Source organism: Xiphophorus maculatus, chromosome 2 (assembly GCF_002775205.1).
Source record: "Xiphophorus maculatus strain JP 163 A chromosome 2, X_maculatus-5.0-male, whole genome shotgun sequence".
NCBI lineage: Eukaryota > Metazoa > Chordata > Actinopteri > Cyprinodontiformes > Poeciliidae > Xiphophorus > Xiphophorus maculatus.
This window is the reverse complement of record NC_036444.1, coordinates 15,431,456-15,456,263: the sequence shown is the minus strand read 5'-3', so window position 1 is coordinate 15,456,263 and position 24,808 is coordinate 15,431,456. Positions and strand designations below refer to the sequence as shown.

At 36.0% G+C, this 24,808-nt stretch overlaps 1 protein-coding gene across 3 annotated transcripts in view; it reads right to left on the bottom strand.

The window, feature by feature from the left end:
- ldlrad3 (low density lipoprotein receptor class A domain containing 3) overlaps positions 1-22,982 on the bottom strand; it is a 98,754-nt gene extending 75,772 nt beyond the window's left edge. For all 3 annotated transcript variants that reach the window (XM_014469968.2, XM_023342461.1, XM_023342465.1), the window contains exon 1: positions 22,633-22,982. In XM_014469968.2, coding sequence (XP_014325454.2) covers positions 22,633-22,684 — 52 coding nt within the window. In that variant the 5' untranslated portion in view covers positions 22,685-22,982. The remainder of the gene's footprint in view (positions 1-22,632) is intronic.
- Positions 22,983-24,808: the final 1,826 nt, after the last annotated feature.

The following is a 24,808-nucleotide window of genomic DNA, read 5'->3' as shown; positions in this document are numbered from 1 at the left end:
TGGTGCAGTGAAGACGGTTAGCAATAATTTAGAAAAATTAGATAAAATGTTGACATAAGAGAAACTGGATGTTTGCCTAGAATGAATGAGAAAATTGAACCAAAAAAGATTTTGGAATCTATCAAGATTTTGACAGCAAGATTACGGTAAAGGAACTGTAGGGAATTCTGTCAAATGCTAATTCTGCTGTAAAACATGATGAAAATCTCTGGTATTTTCTATATGTCTGGTCTAACAGGTAGGACTGCAAAAACAGATTTTTTTTCTTTCAAAGGAAATATCAACATCCAGTTAAAAAGGTTTTAAATCTACTGTGACACAACCAGACATGAAATTCTGGGCCGCAATTCCAAAAAGGCTGTTTAACAGAAACAACTGGACTAGATGTGGGAGAAACGCCATACTCACAGTGAGTGAGCTGGGCTCAGTTTTCCTCAAATTGAAGAAGTTGGGTTTTTTTTCAAGGTGAATAAAATTATAAACACACTCCAATATCAGTCAGTTTTGATCCAAACCCTTTGGATATTTGGGTATTTAGTAGAAAGCTGAAGGAGAATTTCATTTCCCAGTTTCACTATGAGTCCAAGAATGCATTTAAATCAACAAATAACTTCACCAGAGGAAAGATTAAGTTTGAATTGGACTATATAGATCTGGAACTAAATTTGAGGAAAAACTATCTGGGTCAATACAGACATCTGTTGTCTGGGTCACTGTGGACAACAGATGTCCGTTCAATCTGATATGGACAATTTTTACAAGATAGAGTTAAAAGTCAAGATGGCATCTTGACTCCCACTAAAGACATCTGAATGCTTAAGTTAAAACAAACATTTTATATTCTTGTTTGTACTAGTTAATAAATATGAAATATTAAGAAGATAATTTTTTGACATGATTAACATTCTCTCTTGAGAGATGTGCACAAAGTAGTCTATAATGAATAATATTTTGTCTAATATGTTTTCTTTCTCCACAAACACGTTTAATAAACAAACGGAAAGGATTAAAAGCACATCTACTCCATGTTTCTCATCAAAAATTCAAAGTCTTATGAATATGCTAATGCAGCGATGCCTCTCGGCGCAGTGGCACGCCACATCACACCCACTACTGCAGTGGCGGTGGTCTGATTACACTTCAGCCTGAGCGTAGCCGCTCAAATCACACATTTCATTTCATAAATACTAAATTTAACTGCTGCTTGCATGTATGTGTATTGCAAGTGGCCTGGAACCTTTTAAACCAAAAATTCAGGAATGGTGAGAGGATCAAAACACCACAATTTCACTCAAGATTTGTTTCCTCATGTGCCAACATGACATTTTCAAATCATTAGTTTTACAGGCAAATAGGTCTGCAGAATGGGGTCTTTTTGTCTTGAAACTAGTATATTGAATGCCACAAAATGTAGATGAATGAATCACAGACTGCTGATCAAGGAAGATTCAATATTATTTTACTCTTCAGCAGAAACCATGTTGTTTTTGTTTAGCTTTCTTACTCAGCAGGCCTTTTTCACTCGATCTATATATCTTTCAGCTGTGTGTATATGCAGTAAATGAATAGACAATCTCGAAGTGACACAGTCACACAGTGGGAAAATGTATTTCGAAGAAATATTACTCTACAGTAACATCATCATCAGAGCGACTGAGATGCATGTGGCAATGTGGTCACTATCAGCTGTCTTCAGTGACATGCTGGGTCTTTGTTTTGATAAAGTGTTCCTGAACGCTGTGAGAATCAAAAAAAAAAAAGACACGGTTATAAATTTTGAAAAAGAGGACACTCCCTCCCCTTACAATTCTGCACTGCATCAGAGTAACTTTAGTATATATGAATTATAATATGAATTGCAAAAATGCTCCTTGAAATTTTTTTTTGTTTTTTGCATATAGGCTGTTACACTATCATTGCATCAGCAATCCATGTGCAGCTTGTCATTTCCCTTAATTGCTGCGCATCATGTATCTAGATGATTATACAGCTCAGATATCAGAGTCTGCCATTAAAGAAGGCTGTGAAAAGCCTGTGCTGGAAAGATGATCCAACCAATTAAAGGCTGCACTGATATCACGCCTCATGTTACTGGTATAACTTGATTTGTCTTTAGATATAAAGATTGGTATTTCCAGTAAAAACCCATAATTTGGGACTGCCTGTTTTCTTTGATGTTGCATTATAATGCAACATTTAAGTCCACTTGTCTTTCATCATCAATCGTCAACACATTAAAAGCATAGTGAAAAGCTATGGGGGAGGTGAGGTGGCTTAGGAAGAATGTGAACAGCTGGAAATCTAGGATGGTATTGTTTGTTGGTTTTGCATTAGGGCTGCACAATACAGTATTGGGAAAACATGGAATATGGAATATTGGTACATATAGCTATATTGTCTTCAGTCTTTCCATTCTATCATAATGCTCAACATACTTGTTGTTGACTATAGCATCTATGTTCCCAATCAGGTGTGGGTATATGCAGCAGAAAGAAATAATATGATTTCTCAAATATTTTATTGACTCAAAAGTATCAATTTTAATCACCTTGCTTGCACCCCAAGGATTTTTGTACAATACTAATATTTTGTACACTGCCATCCACATGGAAATGGCTTTTAATATGCTCTGCAGCCTTATTTTGGACCAAATTCTTCTAGAAAGTTGGTCAAAACTCTGCTGACCACTCAAAGAGCCTCAGCATAACAACAGAAAATGCTGCCTGACTTTGAATCAATAGAATCTGAGTTTCACTCCTGTAGCTGCATCACAAATGGTAGCTTTGAGAAGCAGTGTTTGTGTGTGACATTTTAGCCTGTTTTTTTTCTTCTCTTTTTCTTTTGACAACCTTAAGTAGGCTAAAAGATTTCAAAAATCACCAACATATTATGCAAAAATTCAACTTGATATCTGATTGAGCCAACATTGATCCCAACAACTCCTATCAAACATTTACAATGACTGCAGAATAATTTTTCCCCCATCCATAATTGAAAAGATTATTTTTTACACATTTAAGGGTGTTCGATTATGAAGGACTTGTTTACGGTCATGCCACAGAATCAAATTCGAGAAAGGACTTCAAAATGGTTGCTGAAAGCCAAAAATCGTATCACTGTTACAAATTTTTCCAAAAGAAAATACAATTTAAGCACATTTGGGAATTTTAAGGTAAAATCTAAAGCTTTTCGCAGATTGTGTTGAATATAACTATATACTACAAGCACATATAATGCAAACATATTTATTGATAGTTGAGTGGAAGGAAAAAAAGTGATAGGAAAAAGTGCATCAGCAAGATGGACAACCACAGCATCGAGAGGACTGTAAAGTAAAAAGTGGCTTCACAAGAAGTGGAATAAGCCTGGAGTCAGCACATGAGCAATTAGAGATACAAATTTAGATACAAATTTAATACTATTCATGTAGGCCACTACTGAACCAGAGACTTTCCCTGGGTACGGTTTCCCACTGGTCCAATGCTCATTTTAAGATGGAAGTAGAGTTTGCAAATCAAGAGCAGAGAGGTACAGAATCCTGGTGTGCTTGAGGTCCACTTTAAGTTGTGCATAGAAATGTACCAACATTTCTGAAGTCAGATAGTTATGTTTAAGATATACTTATTGATCTCATGATATACTCTACACTGATTTTTTTTTTTCATTATCTATAAGCCATAATCATAAAATTTATAAGAAATAAAAGCTTGAAATACTTCACTCTATGTGTAATGAAACCACATAATATCCTAGTTTCACATTCTGAAATGAGTGACATAATTTTTTTTAGATGTTCCTGTAGTTCTGAATCTTGAATGTGAATAATTCCTGTGTGAATCAAGCTTAAAACTAATTCTTGTTAAGGGTAAACCAGCACAACATAGCCACAATCTGTAATATAAAAGAGCTCTGACACCAATGCTTTATCATTTTGCTATTTAGACTCTATTAGTCTGTGTAGAAGATTTGACTAATCCTATTAGGTAAAATATAAACTCCTAATTGTTACATTACATATCCTAATTGCTATGACTTGGATAAAATGGTAGATATTTTTCAAAAACAATACAATCACGGCTTAAAGCAAATCCAAACCCAAACAATTCTAAAAAATAATCTAGAACCTGAACTATAGGTAGAGTTGCTTTTTGTTCATCAGTCTTGGAGGAAATGTTTCCGCTCTCACACATCTATTCCATTCATAAAACAAAATGTCAACACTCCCCTGCGTCTCTTTCATCATGCAGTCAACTGTGGCAGAACACACTGGTAAACAGGACATAACCTTCATCCATCACCATGCTGCGAGAGCCTTCACAGACTAAATTGGCATTTCAGCACAGCCAGCCAGATTGGGAGAGATGATGCAGACAGCACCACTGTGGTAATCTGCAAGGGCTGACCTCATGGTACATCTATAGAGACTCCCTAAATACCGTCTCACAATGTACTTCTTGCAGTCAGAAAACTAAATGAATCACAAATTCTTCAGAGTGTAAAAAAATACAAAACTGAATCACAATCAAAAATGTAATCATCACAGGAGGTGAAAGTTTATTACATAATAATATTTTTGAGAAGAAAACCATCCTAAGATGTCTGAAATTAAACCGTTAATTGTTCCCAGCACACACAGGTTTATTATGTACCACGCTGAAAACGTACTGTAGACAATGACGAGAAGAGTGAGGAGGAGGAGGAAAGACAAATTACACCCTTTTTCTTAAAATGTGCCTGGGGATGGAGTGAGATAAAATGATAGAAGTGAGCTGCACACAACACAAAAACGGCACAGACTGCCTTTGTCTCCCTTCCGCTCTGTGTATTAGCAAGTAATGAGCTCCTAATTGTGCAGCCAGGCCGTAGAGTCACTGCAGGGGTTGAAAAGCAGCGGGAATTAACTGTATCTGTCAAATGCGCGAGGGCAAAGAGATTGATAGAGGAACTGAAAGAGAGACCGCAAGGTGAGAGAGAAAAGAAATAAAGGGACGTGAAATATAGAGCCTCCTTATTAAGGAGAAGAGGGTAAAGGGGAAATGATGAGGGCATTACAATGAAAATGTGTATCTCAACAGAATGCAGATAAGGGCAAACAAGTACCAGTGGCCATTTCATGTACTCTGTATCTCCTTGTTATAATCGTCTCCTCTTGTTGTGTCTCTTAAAGACATCACCTTTCCAGTGGTAATGAGCTAAAATGTTAAAAAGTTAAACGGAGGGCAGGGGATTAAAACGGTATTGAATTCTGACAGTGGGAAATGATTACATGACTAAAGTTCATTCCAATAGGATTTTTGCAGATGCTTTCTGTAAAAGGTCAACTTAGACGAAGAGCCATGACAGGAAAAGACATGAGTTATGGTGAAAGAAGGTCAGGAAATCTAGAGAGAAATATGTCTCCGGTAACTTAAAATGAACAACTCAAGTTGTTAACATATTCTGATGTCCATTAATCAACATGACTGTGCTTTTAATAAGGGATTGGTTTATTTACAATTTGGCTTTTGTGGGATTAACTACACTCAAAGTTGTCTCAATGTGGATCTATACAAACACATTTAAACAGAGCAGATTTCTGCTACCATAAAAAAAAAGTTATTCTCAAAACATTCTAAAAGGATAGTTTATAAATGCTTCCTCATTCCTGCCACATTTTTGTCCAGATCTATTATCCTCAAACTGTGGTACAAGTTCCTATGACAGCCCGAGGTTTGCCTTCTGAAGAAATTTTAGTATGATCTATTTGCTAAGTAAATAAGAAGTATTTCACTGTGATGTAGAGCTACTAAGCACCAACAGGGAAAACAATAAGTGTTCACGTTCATGTTATGCTCCATTAGAAACGGTTTTGTAAAATGTCATTGCTATGGCAACTTTTCCATTTTCTAGTAGTTGGAAAATCTGAGGGATTTCTTAATTCTTGTGATCCAAGACTAGGGTAGCTGTCATTACAATAGAATGTTAAAAACTATATCTTTGCATTTTACACTTTCAAACACCATAGCAACATGTTTGCTAAAGGAGCTTGTATAGTACTCTGTGTGTGTAAAATATTTAAAATGAACAATCATAAACTTGTCAAACAATTTTTAAAAATTCTTATAATATAACAAAGTTTTAGACCCAAGGCAAACCTCACCCATGGATTGACAACTTCACAGAACCTTCCTGTACCTATCCAAATGTTAAATTTAAACCTTTAAATAAATAGAACACATAACTAAGCGGTACACTTAAACAAAACATGCACTGCCAACTAATAACAATATTTTGTTTGTGATCCATCAGCAAAGATGTATAACTAAATAATAAAATAACTATGTAAGACTTATTTTGTTGTGTTCACACCACTTGGCTGTTCCATATACTGTAGATAGCTTAAGTACACAAACATCATAGTGTACTTGTGACCTTCTGTACCCCAACATCATCTGGTCAGTATAAATTATTGTAGACCTTAGTGTAAATAACAGTTTACTGCAGACCTGGGCATTTTAAATCTCACAGTCAATATCTGTATCTTATGTTCCAGACTACTCTACAGTAACTTAAGATTAAATCCAAAATTAATTAAACAAGTATACATTTTTAATTTGAAAAAAATTAAGATAAAATAAATTGAAAAATTAGTCCTGGTGTGAGCCAAATTTGGCTCTTGTTGAGAGAGTGTGGATTTTTTTTCTTCTTTTTTATCTATAGTTTTATTAGAACATTGAATAAGAACATTGAATTTACATCCTGGTGCAGCATCAAATTATATAAGTAGAGAATGAGAAAAGACATGTAGTTTTAAGACAACACATTGGCTTCTAACTGAGGACTGCACAATATATATATATATATATATATATATATATATATATATATATATATATATATATATATATATATATATATATATATATATATATATATATATATATATATATATATGAGTTAGCTGTTAGATGGAGTCTCTTTTCCGTATATGTTAAAACCTGACACAGATTACAGTGTCCAAGATTCTAAAAGTCATAGATAATGTTGGAAGCAATAATTTCACTATCCAATTTCCTAATATCTTGAAGCCCTTCTTGTAAGAATGCATTTACTGAAGTCAAAGGGTCACAGCTGTTCTAGGGCACTTTAATTAACTGTTATCAGATTAAATATTCAGTAAAATTCAAATATTTTGTCTATTTTGTTGTTGGTTGTTTTTTTAAACTCACCACTGTTTACTGCAAGCTAACATTCAGATTCTCTTGATAGTATTTTGTCACATATTATTGTTCCGTTGATTCCTGTCACTAGTAGCTAATAAAAATCCAATTTACATTATACTATCAAATAAATTGGTACGCAGATGTAAATATACAATCTAATGTTCGAAATGTTTCTCGTGATGATTGCAATCCAGACAGTTTTTCCTAGTTGCTGCTTATGCCTTTTACCAAGCTCTTCACTCCCCCTCTAACAATTGGAAGTTTAACTCGGATACAGAAAGACCCAGACCTCTATGTTGTCATGGTAATGAGCAAAATGGGTTTCCACAACTGTTCCAAAAAGCTTCTAAGGACTCGCATGACGGGCAACCATTTACTTTTCACTCTTCAACATGTCAGACCTCCTACTGCTGAAATTACATGCAGACTCACGTCTAGAGCAGCAGTGCTCTGAAATCAAAATACCAAAACGACTAACATTCTTCCACTTCAGCCACTGTGTCTCATGGCCTTTGCTCAACATTGATTTGCTTTCGCAACTTAGTGGCCAGATGGCTGAACAGGGGTCAGCCCATACTAGTAATGAGCACCTATCAATTCCCTGCAGCAACCTGAGTAGCTTATGTGGTTACATATTTTGAATTTTGCCATTTCCATCAACCTTTTCTAATGTGATACTTCAAAATGGGCATGAAGAAATTTTGATGGAAACCACATTATTAACCCGATTCGGGCTACCAGATCGCCGGCGATCTGAGATGCATACATATTTTTCAAATGCCGGTAGAATTCGAACCACGTAAGGTAGAGCAATTTTTTTTTTGCATATTAAACTGTAAGAATTGCGCTTCCTTTTCCGACCCTAAACATCCCCCCCGAGTTGCTGTGCGCGCGCAGACGAGTTCACAGATTTATAGTAAAAAGGATGGGTCCACAAACATGATGTGGCATCCATCCCTCTATTTGTAGATCAGCTCGGGTCTGGCCAATCACTTCCTGTGTTGTTCTGACGTTGACAGAATGAAATACTACGAGATTTCATGAAATGTCACATGACTTCAGGTGAGATTTCATGAAAGTCATTTCCGTTTCCTGCACGTGCTATTTGGCTCTGCTCTTGCAAATGTCTGTCATGTGGACAGACATTTTCTCATGTGAATACACAAAGACTGACACACTTTCATTTAAATGTTTGTATTTTATTGTTGATGTACAATGTGCAATGTATCTTCTGCACTTCTTTTTTCTGATTGCACTGATAAAAGCATTTTTTTTATTTTCCCTCGTTTTATTGTTTTTAGAAAATTGGCTGTAACTTTGAAACGAAGCTTTGAAAAAACTCCAAATAAATTGTGTTTGGTTTAGAAGGCTTGTGTGCAACTTTTTTGTATTGGGAACTTTGGTAAATAAAGTTAGGAAACTCTTCATATTTACAAAAATATGTCAAAAAAATTATAAACGGATGGAGTTCTTGTTATTGTTTTGCAAATTTTCTATTTTTAATCAGTTATTATTGATAAATGGCATACAAACTTGGAAAGGAGGACTTATAAGGATTTTATAGATGTAAAGAACATTGGAGTGCTCCTAATAATGACTCTGCAGCATCCAAAAATGTAAAAAGATGCTCATGCGGACTTTTATAATGGTAGTCCTAGAAGGGTTAAAATAAAATTAAGCCATACAGTTATGTTTTTGTGACTAGGAGAATTTGCATGGCCTTGTTCATTGCAGCTAACGACAAAACACTTTGCTATTCCAGTCGCCATTGTGTAGTACAGACAGCGATAAAAGCAGCTGACAAATGTTCTCATCTTTGAATAATCGAGTGGAGCTCTGCCTGAGTTCTCAGGTGAGGGTAGTGCCTGCTGACTGTGACTTAATGATGGGGAAGTTTTTGAAACGGCTCCTTTTCCATACACCAACACATTTACTTCTTGATTTTTTTTTAGCACTTGAACTGTTTCTGGAAGTAGTAAAGAACCAAATAGAAGTACAAAAATGTGCTTACAGAGAATTTGGCATAATATGCTTGTTTTACCTGAAACAAAGTTGGGCACATTAAGTGGCACTGTTCTGAGTGCTTTGTAAATGAAGAAAGCATTGACTTGACTTGTAACTTGACAGACAAAATCCATTTTTGTAATTAATCGTTCTGTCTATAATCAGTGCATAGAATTAATTAAACCTACAAATTAGTTCATTTTAAAATGAGATATAAACTAGCCAAAGGTTCACTCTGCACCTTTTTAATCAATGTAGGCATGATAAACTTTAACTACATTTTACTGTTGGTGTCAGGATGATTGGTATGAAGTGCTGACCAAGTTGTGGTGCAAACAGCACCACCATTCATTTGTCGTTATGTGTAGAAATTCAGAAAGGAATCTGTGACTGCAAGGTCAGTCAGGGAAGAATCCATCACAATCTACCATGTGGGTTTTTTCAGGATAGATGAGCTCCTGACTTATGGCTGCCATGCTGTGGATGAGAATCACATGAAGGTTAATCATTACATTCACCACCTTTATTGGTTTCTCTGTGAGATTTCGTTTAAACTTTCTAGCTTCACAGACAGGTTGAAGTAATTCTTACATTTCTGAGAAAATTGAAGCAGTTATAGTATTTTTTTTTGGAGGAGCTTTAAAAGAGTTTAAAAGACTCCACATTTGACTCAAAACATCTGGAGTTATTTAACAGCTACATTATTTAACAGTGTTCATGCATGCTGCTCAATCATTTAGTCTCTTCCTAATCAACCAGCATTTCCGTTATTAAATCAATTTAATTATTTATATAAACCACAGTCATGGTAATGATAATAGCTTATAAATAAATGTTTAAGAATATTTATTAAGATTGTATTGTCCTGTAACACAGAGTCTCCAAAATGGAGGTTGTTTTGGCAAACCTCCTTAAAAGTCCCAACCTTTTTGAAGTTGCTGTTTTATTAGGGCATTTGTAGGCCTAAATTATACAAATGGAGGGAGAAACTACTGTCTGAGAACTTTTAAAGTCAGGTATTATGCAAAATCATAAATCTTTTTTTTTTTTTTAGCTTTAGATCATATTATAGTGTCATTACCTCATCAAAAACAAATGTGTGGAGTGTTGCTTTTACTCATTCATGCATGTTTGAGGAGTCCTTAAATCTCCAGTGGTAGCCATTCCCTTAGCGCCTCCTTTGGCAAACTTCTACCTATGTACCCAAACCTCTGCCTTTCAGTCCTCAACCAAGCTGCTAACCAACTCATTTGAGAACTGCAGCCCAGACCTCCCCCACACAGCTCCATCAGATTAGCGGCAGCAGCAATAAGCAAACACCTGGTGAAACAGGATGTCTGTTCAGTTTATAATCGCCTATAGATGATACATTGTGATCATTTTATGTTCAAAAGTGTGAAATCACTCTGTTTCTTTACTTTTCTTAGAAGGAGCTGGGTTTTGATGTATTTTAATAGATATTAAAGAGATATTTTTGAAGTGTTTTAAAATTACATCAAAGCAATAAAAACACACTGTTAGGAAATTGGTAGTGTGCTTTAAAATGTGCTTACTGAACTGTCTACATCAGATAAAGAAAATCAAAGAGCAAGATCCAGCAAAAACCAGACAACACATTAGAGATGCATTATCCTTCATCTGGTTATGACAAGTGTTCAGATAAGATCTACGTCCAGCTGTGCTTGCTTTGATGTTTTAGGACTACTTTAAATTACAAGGTAAGAAACAGTTTCATATCAGGCTGCTACTGAAAGTGTCAGCAGATCCACTCAAAATTTATCCCCAGTGCTTTGTTTCATCAGTTGAGGAGCATTGTTAGTCAAAGGAAAATCATTTTCTTTCACAAAAAACATATATTTTTTGCAAAATAGCATAACTTGTAGATATTTTCATGGATACAAGACACACATTTATAAAAACACCAACCAGTTTAATACTTCACAATAACATAATTAGCAAACACAAATGTGGTTAAGCTCTTCCATGTTCCTGAACTCTCTTTGTAATGAGCTAGGAATATACAACATTGTCTTCACTTGTAAAACATTGAATTTAGAAAAATAAAACAAAATTTTAACATTCACTAAAACAGATTTCATTAGGCCTAAAATATGCTTGCATATTATGTTGTATGGATACAGCTAGTCTCAACTTGAATCAAATAGATGATCTATGGAGTGAGCTAAACATTAGTATGATGGTAAGGAGGGTTCTAAACCATATTTTCAGAGTGCTTTCAAAGAGTTTGACCTTTGTAGATTGGTCTATTATGTTTTGGGAGAAGGCCGACATCAAAATAAAAAATAAACCTCTGTTTTGAATGAAAACAACTGTAAATCTTAATCTCTCAGGGGAATGAATCATTTTGATCTTAACTGTAAATTCAGAACTTGGTTGGCAGTTTTCTATAAAATGAAGCTATGCTAAATCAGACTGAGCCAGGAATCATGGCATAAATTCTTTCAGATTAGATTCTGCTAATGGATAACAGACCAGATAACTAGGCCTGACCTTCTGTCCAATTTCCCATTCACAATAAATTTGTCTTCCAACCTTATTTTCTGCTCTGTTTGATTCTAAAAATCAGAGCATGATATTTATTGGTTACTCTTCATTCACAAAAAGCAGGATCTCCCTCGTGTTTAGTATTCAATGAAGAATTGAAAACAATTTGCTTTGTGGCCTAGTCCTGGGGGCTGTTGCCAAGTCATGCTTAACAGTGAAGCAGCATTAAGACAATTAACAGAGGTTTGCATTTGATTTTGGCTGGCTGAGCTGCTTCTGCAAACAGCACGCAGAATCAGGAGATTATTTCCTGTGAAGATGAGCACTTCGCCTCCCATGGTACTGGCCCAAGAGATGATACACACTTATACACATATCACACATCCATCCCACATACCTTATTCATTCACAAACAAACTATACGTGCCCTGTGAGTTCAAAGGAATCATGGCTGTCAGAAAAGAAAGAATCAAGTAGAGTATGCAGTCAAAAGGGAGTTAGCTCAGGGAGTTAAGGCTTGTTTGTGTGGCTGCTGAGGTGGAGCAACACCTTTTCCATGCATTAACTTCCAGTTCTCTTTCCCTCTTTTTCTAACAGAGAAATAATCTCTTACCATATTGACCCTTTTATCCTCCATTTATCACAGAGAAGCTCCAGATTCAGCTCCATGTCATGGACTGGTTTTCAGGTAAGTAGGTTTGGAGAGTAAAATTAATTGTGACAAATTGTCAATTATTAAGTCAGAAGAACTGAGATTGATCTTATTTGTCCATCTATGAACTCTGCAGGAAAAAGAGGCAGGGGTCCATAATAGCTTTTATACCCATAGATTGAAATTTCACCTAAAAGGCTGCTAAATTAAACATGTGTCTGTGTGAATGAGGTCACAGTGATAGGTGAAAATAATTCAATTGGCACTGTCAACTTAATGTCAATCAGGTGCAGAAGGAGGTGCAGATCACATGTCTCTTGTGCTTTTTGCAAACAGACAGGATCTCACAGCAACCAAGATTTAGCTGTCGTCTCCACTCACTCAATCACGCCTGACCAAGCACACATACTCCCAAAGGTGCAGCCGGTATAAAATGTCTGCACGCAGAAAGTTTTTGTGATTGAAATGATTTCGCAACTTTTTTGTGTTTTATGTGACCCGTGAAAAACAAAAATCTTTTGAAGAAGGGAACAAAAATTTGTGAAATGGCTGCTTTGGGCAGTGAATTGTCTTACAGCACTAAATCCTTTTGGATGGAAGTCTCATAAGCATTGTGTTTCTTGACATGCCTGGTTTCTTTATTATTTGGAATAATGTTCCAAATTGTATTGCCTGACTGTAGGTCTTACAAATGCTTTGTCTGGTTTGTGAAGCTAATTAGCTTCCTAGCCACCACTAACTACAGCTTGCATAAGGGCTCACTGGTAGCCTTCAGTTTTTATTTTCTCATCATGCCTCATAGACATTCAAAGAAAGAACAGTTCAAAAAGCCTTGGTTTTTTGCAAACGTGTCATGTTACATGAGTATTTGAACTTCAGGCACCATCTTACTCTCTTTACTCCTATGCCTCCTGAGCGGTACGACAGGGGTTGATGTGGCCACACCTCTCTGTGGAAATGAGGAATATGCCATCAGGCAAGCCACTGCAACTGAGGGGGAGGGCTAGTGTCTGTGTCTGTCACGCTCTTGTGAGAAATCCAGAAGATAAGGATGGTTCACACAAATTTTGGTGTAAAGAAGATCTTGAAAAAAAGTATTCACTTATCAGTTATACTGAAAAATGTATTTGATATTTTGACAACTGTAGTACTGACGACTCCTACTTTATATGTGATTGGTATATACAATCAGAAAAAGTAGTTACCAATATGGGGTATAGAATTTTTTTTATCCAATGTAATTTACTGACATATAACCCGACATTTTCCTACAGATGTGATAACCAAATCCATATGAAGACGTCTGTGAGAGAATGATGCCACATCACAATCTCATTTAAACCCTGAAAAGAAATCCTATGATTAATATCCTTGAGACACACGAATATGCTATGTTCTTGTGGGAAAGGGAATTTCAGTGCAGTCTGTAAATTTCACACTCTGCAGCTCCTCAATTATGATTGTGAGGCTCACTTCACCAAAGGGCTTGTTTCATGTGCCAGTAGTGCTTGATTGTTAGTGTTTGGGTTAGAATCTGTCCCAGACCTATGAACAATCAGAATTACTGGTTGTGCATTACAGCAGAAAGAGTTCTGCAGTAATGATACGGATTATTCTAATCCTTTCGATGAATGAATCCACACAGGTAGCATTCACTGACAGACCAGTTTTAGAAACTTGCATTGCATCTCATTATGCTAACCTAAGCAAAAGAATGAAATTGGACCAATCAATATGGTGATTAAAGTGCTCTAGGTATATCAGGAGCACAAAACAACCATGCATGAGGCTAAAGGTTTATTCACACAAAGATTTAGTTCTGCATAATTACCTCCACAGGGATTGTAGCTGATGTATGTAATCTTCCAATATAGGGATATAATAAAGACTGCAAAAATATACTAAGGCAGAAAAGCAAGCATGATATTAATGCAGTGTGTTGACTTTTTCCTATGATTCTTTTTGAGGCTTAAGAGGAAATTCCACAGACTGACAAAGTCACTAGTTTTTGTTTTTATAGGGAAAATTTTTAAGTTATGGTATAAAGGCTTTATAATTCCATTTTAAGTACATGATTAGAGATGCATCAATTAATCAGCCAGGGATCTGACATTATGTCCTTAATCAGCTACAACATATTTACTACGTAAAAATGGACAACTCTGACCATTTTTCATCTAAATTCATCAATTTAAAAAAATTTTTTTCACAGTATTTACATAAATATTCCAAAAATTTTTTAGGAAATCATCTAAATTAATTTAAGCTGGAGAAAGGCACCAGCACTGACCCCAATGGGATAAGGGTGTAAGAAAATGGATGGCTGGATCTAAATTCATTTATATAAAGCATAAAACCAGCAATTATTCATATTACTGCAATATCATAGCATCTATAGCATGTATTTGGTTATTATTTTAATCCTATAATATTAGACAGATATAGGCTCAGAATTTAGCATAAACAACATTGCATCTGTCCAGGCTGGTGGTGGAGCGATGGTGTAGAAGATACTTTTTGGCATGCTATTGGTCCCTCAGTACCAAATAAGAATCAAATACAACCTGCCTAAGTTTTGTTGATGACCATGTCCATCCCTTTATGGACATGGTCCATGAAGGGATGGATGTCTGTTGTTTTCTGTCTTAATTGGTCTTCATAACCACCAGATCTCAGTCCAACAGAGTTTCTTTGGAATGTGGTGAAATAGAAGATCTGCATCACAGATGTGCAGATGACAAATTTGTAACAATTGTGTGATGGATATGTGGCAGTATGGACCAAAACCCCTGAAGAATATTTCAAATGTCTTGATCAGTCTATTCCATGAAGAAAGGAGTCAACCTTTAAGGCAAACTGAGATCCAATCCAGCACTAATTAGGCATACCCAGTAAAGTGACCATTAAATTTCTGATGTAAGCCAGAGTAATCTTGCAATACTTAAATTTTCTACTGGATTCAAAATTACTACATGTATCAGAAAAACTGTAACACATTTTTCCTAGTTTATATGTTGTAGCCCATTGGAGAAAAAAGTGAGATTAGAAAAAACCTACTAAGAAATCAGAACTCAGTAGTAGCTTGCATCTTTAATGACAGCAATCTCAGAATCATAAGGGGAAAAGGTTAAAGTCAGGAAAAAATTTCAGAGATGTATACGACACATAGTTTCCCTCTAGTCTACAAACAAACAAAGGATCAGTAGCCCTGATGTTATCTCTAATCCTCTATGGGTTTTTGTTGACCTTTAAGGTAGTGTTTGTTTGGTTTGACAGAGGAATGCTGAAATTTCTGACTAAAATAGCCTGCCAGTGTCCACACTGGCTGACATGCTGGCTGTGAGAAACAGGACAGCAAATGACTGCTAATCACGGGGGACAGAAGGGGAGCCAGCTGTCACCAGTCCAGCCTCCATTCCCTTTCTGACAGCAGGCAAAGCAACATGGGAGTCATACAGCAGATCCCTTTCATCCCCGATGGGTCACCTTAGATGAATATATAAAGTTAGGAAGGTCATCCAGCAGAGTGAAGTTGACTTAATGTTCAGGCCTTGTTGAAAGAGTTGGCAGCTGACAAGCCTTCTTTTTTGATCAAATAAATAAGAAAAAAAAATAACATCAAGGTTAATGTATTTGCGGTTTCAAACAAAACCACAATAAAACAGTGAGAACTGCAACTGTACTTCTGTTGTAGATTCTGCTAATGATTTGTGCTCTAGTTTTCTTTTATATCACTTTAGGGAGAAAGGTTGTTCTTTTAATGGATTAAGCTCTGAGACATTATCTATACCCAAAAAAAGAAAAAACCTCGTGTGAGGGGTGTGACAGGGCTCACGGTGCAACAGTGAGCAGACGCATAGGTGACTGGACTCTGCACTTTGCCAGTGAACTATGAGAAATGTCACAAAGTTATGTTTGCACAAAAAGTACACTTTTCGTCATGTCTTCAAATACAACATTTGCAAGCCTGCTGCACCCATTTGTATATTGCAGCTTTAGTAATTAAGAAAATAAGGATGAAAATTATTTATGGACACTGAAATTCCCCTAAATAACATTGTGTAACAAGTAGGGGTTTTTTTGAGATCATGTGGCACAATATCACAAGTGGTTCTTGTGATATTAAAATGTTTTACTACATCTCATCTACATGATGTTTGTCTCAAGCAGCATTATCTAACTGGTGTGTTAGTATATATTTTTGGTAAAATTATGGATGCAAAAGTAAGTGCATCAAGCTTTACACCCTGTTGTGTTCATATTTCAGACTCTTACTTTGAAGAAAGAAAGGAAGTAGTAGTTAGGTTGTATTATTTTGTTGTTGCAGCTGACAAATAAAACCTGCTCACCGGACTCACTGACAACAGCATTGAAGGAGCTGCTGCCATTTCCACAAACATAATAATAAAATGGTGATGAAGTTGGTCTAAAATACATAGCTTACAATTATAAAGGAAATGTATTTTCATTGTTTTTTTAAATGAATATAGAATGCATTTGATCGTCCTGCATTCAAATAGTGAAACTAATTAAATTGGAACTGGATGATTCTATAACTGACAGATATTTTTTTCAAAGTTTTGTTAAGCATAAGACCTGCCTTACTCTGAGACTGCATGTATGAGAAGTGCAATTTAAAGGTTAAACCCTGAAGTGACTTATTCTACACTAAGTCATTCTTTAAAACAAATTTTGTGATTTGTTAATTTTTTGCTAACTTGTGAAAACAAAAGAGAGGTCATCTAATTTGACGAATTATGTTGTCCAAATATCATTGTCTTATTCACAACAACCTAATACTTTGTATCACTGTTTCTCATGAGTTAAATGTATGACTATACCTCTACCTGACAATACTGAACAATAAATAATGCCTACATTGTACATTAAAAGCTATTACAGCTTTTAATGTAAAAGCTGTAATAGCTTTTAATGTACAATGTAGGCATTATGCATTGCTATTGCTATTAAAAGCTATTACAGCTTTTAATGTACAAGCTGCAGTCAAGGAATATTCCTTGCAGTCAAGGAATATGCTTGACTGCAACAAAAGTTACCACATCTTGCCAGCATGGAGTACGCTCCTGGGTTGTTATAATTTTTTGTTTATATGATAACAAAAAAAATCAACAATTGTGCATGCAAGTATGTAATTGATATTGCATATTATTTGGTCAACAAAAAGTAAAAAAGTTTTAAGATGAATATGATGAATTTAGATAAGTCAGTGGATGTGTGATCAAGGCTAAAAAGACATAACAGACCAGTACCAGACAATAAACAGTAGAATAACGAAACAATAAAGAACCAAGAAAACCTATCCATTTCCTCATAGTATATTAAAGTTCAAAACCAATCAATAACGAGCTATGCTCAAAACCTTTCCCCCACTTTATTTTACCCCCTTGTTTCTGCTGTCCACTTCAATCCATTTACACTGGAGTTCATAAAATATTTCACACCATGATTTATTGATCAGACAAGCACAGAGACTGGTCAGAACACATACAATATAATCTTATACAGCCAACACTATAAAGTCCAATAGCACACCAACACTGTATTTGTGCAACCTATTAAACAAATAGAGGGGTATTGTTAGACTATGAAATGATGAGGTAAGAATGACATTAATAGCTGTCAAAGCTGCTCTGTCACTGGGCTCTGAAACGTGACTCCAGTCATGAGGCTTTGTTTAACGACTATGGGAACTAGAACCACACTCAATCTCAGGCTATCTCAGAGCCATTTAACTATAGCTGGAAAAACCCCCAGTACAACCACAACGGACACTGTGAAAACATGCCTTCACCTCTCCTTTCTGCTCCAATAACATGCAAACATAAGCACAAACACACAACACTGATTGAGTCAGGTGACTTGTTTCAGCAAAGCCACTGTACAGAAATACAAAGAACAATGAGCAGAGCAAGAATGTAATTATTTTATCCAGTTCACTGAATGACCCAAATAGCCTGTGCCGGGAACAATATGAAAGTGTTCAAATCACCTGGCTTATGTGTGCAAAGTTTCTAAAATGTAGGACACGTTCATAACAGTAATGACGTAAACTAAACACACACTCCATATGCTACATAACTATAACATTTAAAAGTCATTGTCAAGATGGAGAAATAAATACAGCCAAAATAATGTTCTGTTTGCCATCTGTGCAAATGTCACAATGGTGTTTAACATCCTAATGAATGCCGCCTAGGATTTACAGTCGTCACTTTTTTGATTTATGACCTAAATGTTCAACTATAACACACTGGGTGGCAAAACTTTATTCGACGTAGACCTGGTGTTATTGGTGCATGACTATAATGAAAAGCGCCACAACAAACAGCACCACAAGATAATATTATTGGCTGTTAACAGCTGTGCAGATTTCTATCTTCCAAATTGACCTGAATGACAGAGCAACACATGCAAACAAACACAATATGTGGCTTATGTCCTTACCTTACCATTGATTTACTACCACAAATACTGTTCAACCTTACTAAAGCAAGCAGCATTGAAGGACAATGCTACCATAATCCCATTAAGAAGGAAATTCTCATTTTAGTGAATCCTTATGGAAAATGCTGGTGTGCCAATACTAAAAATACAAGGGCAGGTTTTGACACATAAAGCAATCAAGAGTGTATTTAACCCAACAGGACAAGAAGGAGACATTTTAAAGAAAAAATATGTTTCAAATGATCGAAGTTTAACATAGGAACTGTAATTTTCATCTTTTATTATTGTAAATTTTGATTTGATGTGATTTAATTTTTGATTTGAAAATGAAAAATGTATTAAGTGGTCAGTGTGTTATTAACTGAACAAGGACACTGCTCCAGACCCAAAAGGCAGTAACATCAATATGACCCTCATCAGAACCTATTAGCTTAACTGTCAGTTAAGGTTCATATGCAGATCATTTGGCAAAGGACCCAGTGGGTCAGGATACACTGGCAAGAGGCTAAAACGCCCTTCGTCTTTTTGTTTATTTATGAATAATCTGACATGTGCACTTGATGGGTGCATGAATACTAAACTAAGTTAAATTATTAACATTTTTATTAAATGGCTGGTTTCCCAATCTGTCAAAATATGATCTTAAGCACGTACCGTTTCACTTTTCAAGCAGCATACAGTCTGGATTTCCATTTTCCAGACTATAACAAGTTTTTTTCTCATGTTGATGTACATGAACCACTAACTGAGTTTCCATTGACCATGTAATTTCTCAATTTGGCATTTTGAAAACAAATGTGCTTATTGAAAACACCCCAATTTAGAAAAAAAACTGTAGTTTTTCGCTAAAACGTGAGGGGGTTTCTTTGGCTTTATCATAATTGGTGTATTTAGCAATGATAGCACTATTCTCACATCACACGAATAACAACCAGATGTTTCAACTGGCACAAACCACGAAGAAGAATATAAGTTGGAGGATTGCGGCACGGCATGTTTATTAATGACTTTTCATGTGAACAAACTTATTCACATGTGATCTTAATTGCATTTGGCAAATGGAATTGAGTGGTTCAAAACTGCAAGAGTACATGCTGAGGTTAGTGAACAGTACACTTATGTCTCCACACCCTATTTGCCCAGGAGAAGAATATAAATGACTTTGTATGTAGATTTTTTTGGTGCAAGGCTTCATGCAATGCAACCCCCTCCCAACACCCTGAATTTACCCTGCATGAATCTCTCCTTCACTGCACACTTCACCAGTAGAGATGAGTCGTTTCTGACCACCCTAATTTAGAGCACAGACATTGGTCCATCGGAAACTGCTAGAAGATTTCCAAGCCAAAGTTGAAAGATTTCACGTTTGTTGAAAAGCAACCGAAAACGTCACTAGAGATGACATGAACCAGGTCCCACTCATGTTCGACAATTTCTAAATACATGTGACCTACAGTGCACTTCAACTTCTACACCTTTTGTTCTTCCTCATTTCATTTTTTTTAAGTTCTGGAGATTTTTATTTATGTATTTATTTATTGAGATTTTCTTTAAGTAGAACAGATTGTGACATTATGCAAATGAGAAGTTCAGCCTGACATTCAATAACTGAGGTGCAACCAAGTGTTTCAAAAATGTAGTTCAAAGCTTTTTAGTAATTATTGAAAGGCATGGAAACAATTCAGCATCATGAGTGTCCATTATTCTCATTCAACAACCACTCTTGCACTGCAATAAAGCAAGCTGCGGGCTTAGTCCTTTCAAAAGAAAAAAAAAATAAAGATTTGAATTCTTTCCTTGTGTTTTTTTAAACAACACAACAAAATTATTTTGAATGGAACAACTGTACTTTTTAACTTCCACATTAACCATAATTTCAAGATAAAATTAATTGCAAATGAATTTGTGATGTGTGGGACTGTTTCTTCTTCAAAGCCATGTGAACTTTGTTAGACTGCAGGACATCACAAACTTAGAAAAATCCAAGTACATTTTAACTGTTAAAAACAATAATGGGTGTATATTGAATCTTTCAGAAGGATAGTGATCCAAAGCATATGGCAAAAAGCTCACCAGATACAAAATCAACCTTCTTCCAAGACCAAGATCTAAATCCAATACAAAACCTCTATAGTGAGTTGAAGAGAGGAAAGAATTAGATATGAACCAGAACTCCAAATATTCCTCTGGCTTTGTGAAATGTTGTAGAATAAGACCAAAGTCCTGTCCTGATTGTAAAAGGCAGTTACACTGTTCCATCAAAAACAGTTTTATTAAAAACTGTTATTTCCTAGAGTGGGGTGAGAAAATATGTCCTGCACTGCATATCCTAAATGTATAAACTCTTTACATTCATTCATATAGACAGATGATCTGGTGATGTGGTTCTCACATTGCGGGAGTTCTTTAATAAAATATCATAGAAAGTTCCAAACTTACAGGGATTTTCCACAGCTCAGTATTTCATGTTTCTGGGTGTCTTTAGTGGCACCCAGAAACTATTTTGGCAGAGTTGTTTGCAGTATTAATACAAACTGTGGAGTAGAACTAATAGATTGTGACACGTAAAAAGACCAATTGTTCAAGCACACTGATCTTCACTTTGTCGGAAACTTCATAAAAGCGACGTGCATAGAGAATGTTTCTAGAACTTCAAGTACAAATGTATCTGGACAACAGTGAATCTGTAACAAGCGTTTGTGCCTTTTTATGCTGTGTTTCATTTACATCTGATCTCAGAATTTGGATGTAGAAATGGCTTCATGCCAACTTCCAGGTCTAAGGATGAAAACCAGCTATTTTTGCTAATTGCTGCATGAAGAACTTCAGTCATCAGGCTAACCACTATTATCAATGAAAACTAGTAACAATGTATTTCTCTGCTATAGCAGCATGTTCTTTAAAAGAGGTTCTTTAGTATTGCGGAAGTATTGGCATTTGTTTCCTTTCTCTTATTGAATAAGAATTTGTTCTGTGAGAAAAATGATGAACTCAAAATGATGATATTCTGTAAAATCTCAGAAACTCTTGTTACTCTTGCTGTTTGAACTATTTCTATGCAACTGGTTCAATGTGAATCAATAAATGCTGTGTTTAAGTTTTAACATTTTCCGTTGAAATATTGTGTGGTTTAGAAGCAGTTGCACTTCCAAAAGTAATAATGTCTTGAGAGCAACAATTTGATAATTGTTACTTTTTAGTTTTAGGTTAGCATTGGTTTTGTGGTAAATTTATTGTGGCTTTACACCACAAAAAAACTGAACATCTAAACACAAAACATAAAAAATAAACACAAAATATGGCTTAGAATTACAATTAGCTTTTTGCACTTGAAATTCTAACTTTACAAAGCTTCGAACTTTAAACTATAGAATTCAAAGCTAAATTAAAGACATCAAATTACTTCATTTTAAAATGTCTGTGGTTATGGTGACATTGCCATGAATTTGTACTGGCTACAAGACCTATAGCCTATATGTAGTCTTGTCAACAACAAGCTAATGTTTGTAAACAGAGCAAAGGGAAATTGGAGACCAACACAATCATTAATATAACTATGACACGGACAAGCTGTGCAAACTCTCAACATGTTGCCAGGCATAATAAGACTCCATTTCTCTTGTTTTACTATAATTTTTATGGGTTTCAGTTTAAAGAAACGCTATTTTTTAAGTTCATGCCAACTTCTCTGAAGACAAAAGCAGCAGATCCCTGAAGCAGATTCGTCCTCTTCCCACTCGCACTGATGCGTGTCTGCGTCGTGATAACAACCTCAGTTCCCCTGAGCGCTTAAACAAAACTTACCGGCAGTTCTCGAGCCTGACCCCGAACCAAGCAGAAGGTACCAGATCCACATCGTATGGTCGCCCTTTTCTCACCCGTTGTTGGCCTGGTTTTGTTGTCCTGCCCCGCGACGGGGCCAGAATCCGGGGGCAAAAAAGAAAAAAATAAAATAAAACTAACAAACTTCTCCGATGCTGAAACTCCTCTAACGTTGGACTTTTGTAGCTTCCGACGGAACGATGAGCGCGTTTCGTTCGGTAGGAGTCGGATCGCGTTAGCAGAGTGGCACCGAGCCCGGATTGTGGAGACTGGGAGGAGAGAAGCTCACAAGTCGGAGCTGAAGGGGCTTCGGGGTGGCGGGCAGGCTGGCTCTGCCGTCGGTCGGTGCTGAGAGGGAGGCGGAGCCGGAGGCAAAGTACTGGAGACCATAGGTCGGCTTGTCCGGGTCAGCGGCTCTCAAACTGAGGTCTGAGGACTGCTGACCCCCACAAAATGAATGAATGAATGAATAAACTCATTAATAAACTTTATTCTGCAGACAGCTTATGGGGGAAACATAAAACGCTCACAATCTTTCACTTTTCTGAAATCTGGCTTCCATTAAAGCATTTAAACCCATCATTATGGCCACTCGTCTAATATTGTGTTGGTCTCCCTACATGGTAAAACAGCCCCGACTTGTTAATGCACTAAAATGTTAGCACTTTGTGAAGTACCACTCTAAGATGCTCGATTGGGTTGAGTTCTAGAGAACTCATCGTCTCAAACTTGTTCTGCACATCAAAATATTTTTAGGCATTTTTGATCATTTCATGAAAAGCTGTAGCTACATTATATGCTCTGCAACAATGCTTTGATAGGTAGGATGTGTAACACCATGAAAAAAAAATGGAAAAAAAACGAAAAACAGAAAAATGGATGGGAGGACCTATCTGAGCAAAACATCGTCCAACATACTGCCTCTGCTGCCTTGGCTTGTTCCTGGTACCATGTGTTTTCCAGACAAATAGTATGCATCCAGCTATCTGTGTGAAATAAGTTTTTTTCCCTTCCTCTATGATCCAGTTTTGATACATGAGTTCTTTTGGAGGTGGATGGGGGTCAGCACTGATACCCTGACTGTCAATAACTCTGAAACCTTTATGTCAGAGCCATCAATTATGTTTTTCAATATCAGCTTCCTTCCCTGCCATGTGTCATGTGGACAAGATACTTAATCCAAAGTTCTCTTCTTTTAAGAGGAATATAATACTTGTGTCTAATTTAAGTAATAATCTTACAGGTAAAATTGTCATTTCACAAATCACATGTTATGTTTTATCTTGTGGATTTATGTTTTCTAACTTCTGCTTTACAGTAATTGTATCAGGGAGGATAAAATTCTAAACTGACCTGAACTTGATTGTCGTTCTTCTACACACAGTTATAAAGAACCCATGCAGTGCATTATATGTTCTCTTAAGGCTGTAAAAAATATATGTATTTATATTTACAGTACAATCAGCAGCGCATGTGTAAGAAATGCATATGAGTTTTAAAAGTCTTTATAACCATAGAACCTTCACATTTTTCTTGTTTCAACCATAAACATTCATATATTTTACTTGGATTTTATATGATAGACAAATGCTAGGTATAAAATCATAATGTGAAGCAGAAGAGAAAAATTAACTATACTACATCTTTTTTTAAAATTGAATGTTTTGTACATTTTTTTTGCAAGTAAAACCATGAAAACTGTTGTATATGCTTTACTCAGGTATGTCTAAATACAATCCAATGCAAGGTTTGTTAGACACCATTATTTAATATAACTAATACAGAGAAACATGACTGACAGGTCAGAGGTAGATTGAAACCATGGTTACATATTTGCACCAAAGAGTATGGCATAACTGCAAAACTTCCAAAGACATGGCTTTCTATGTAAACTGACAGGCTTGGGAAAGTGTGTATAAATCAGAGAAGCAGGCAACAGGCCCATGGTAATAAATTCCTTAATTCACTCCTCAAATTTGATCTTCATGGAAGAGTGGCAGGAAGAAAGTCATTTATAAAAAAATTAAATAAAATAACGCACAAGACGTCCTTTTTGCATTTGACTACAAATCATGTAGAGTACACAGAAAACATGCTGAGCAAGGTGCAAGACTCAACCCTGAATATAATACCTCCATTGTGGAACAGGGTTTAAGGA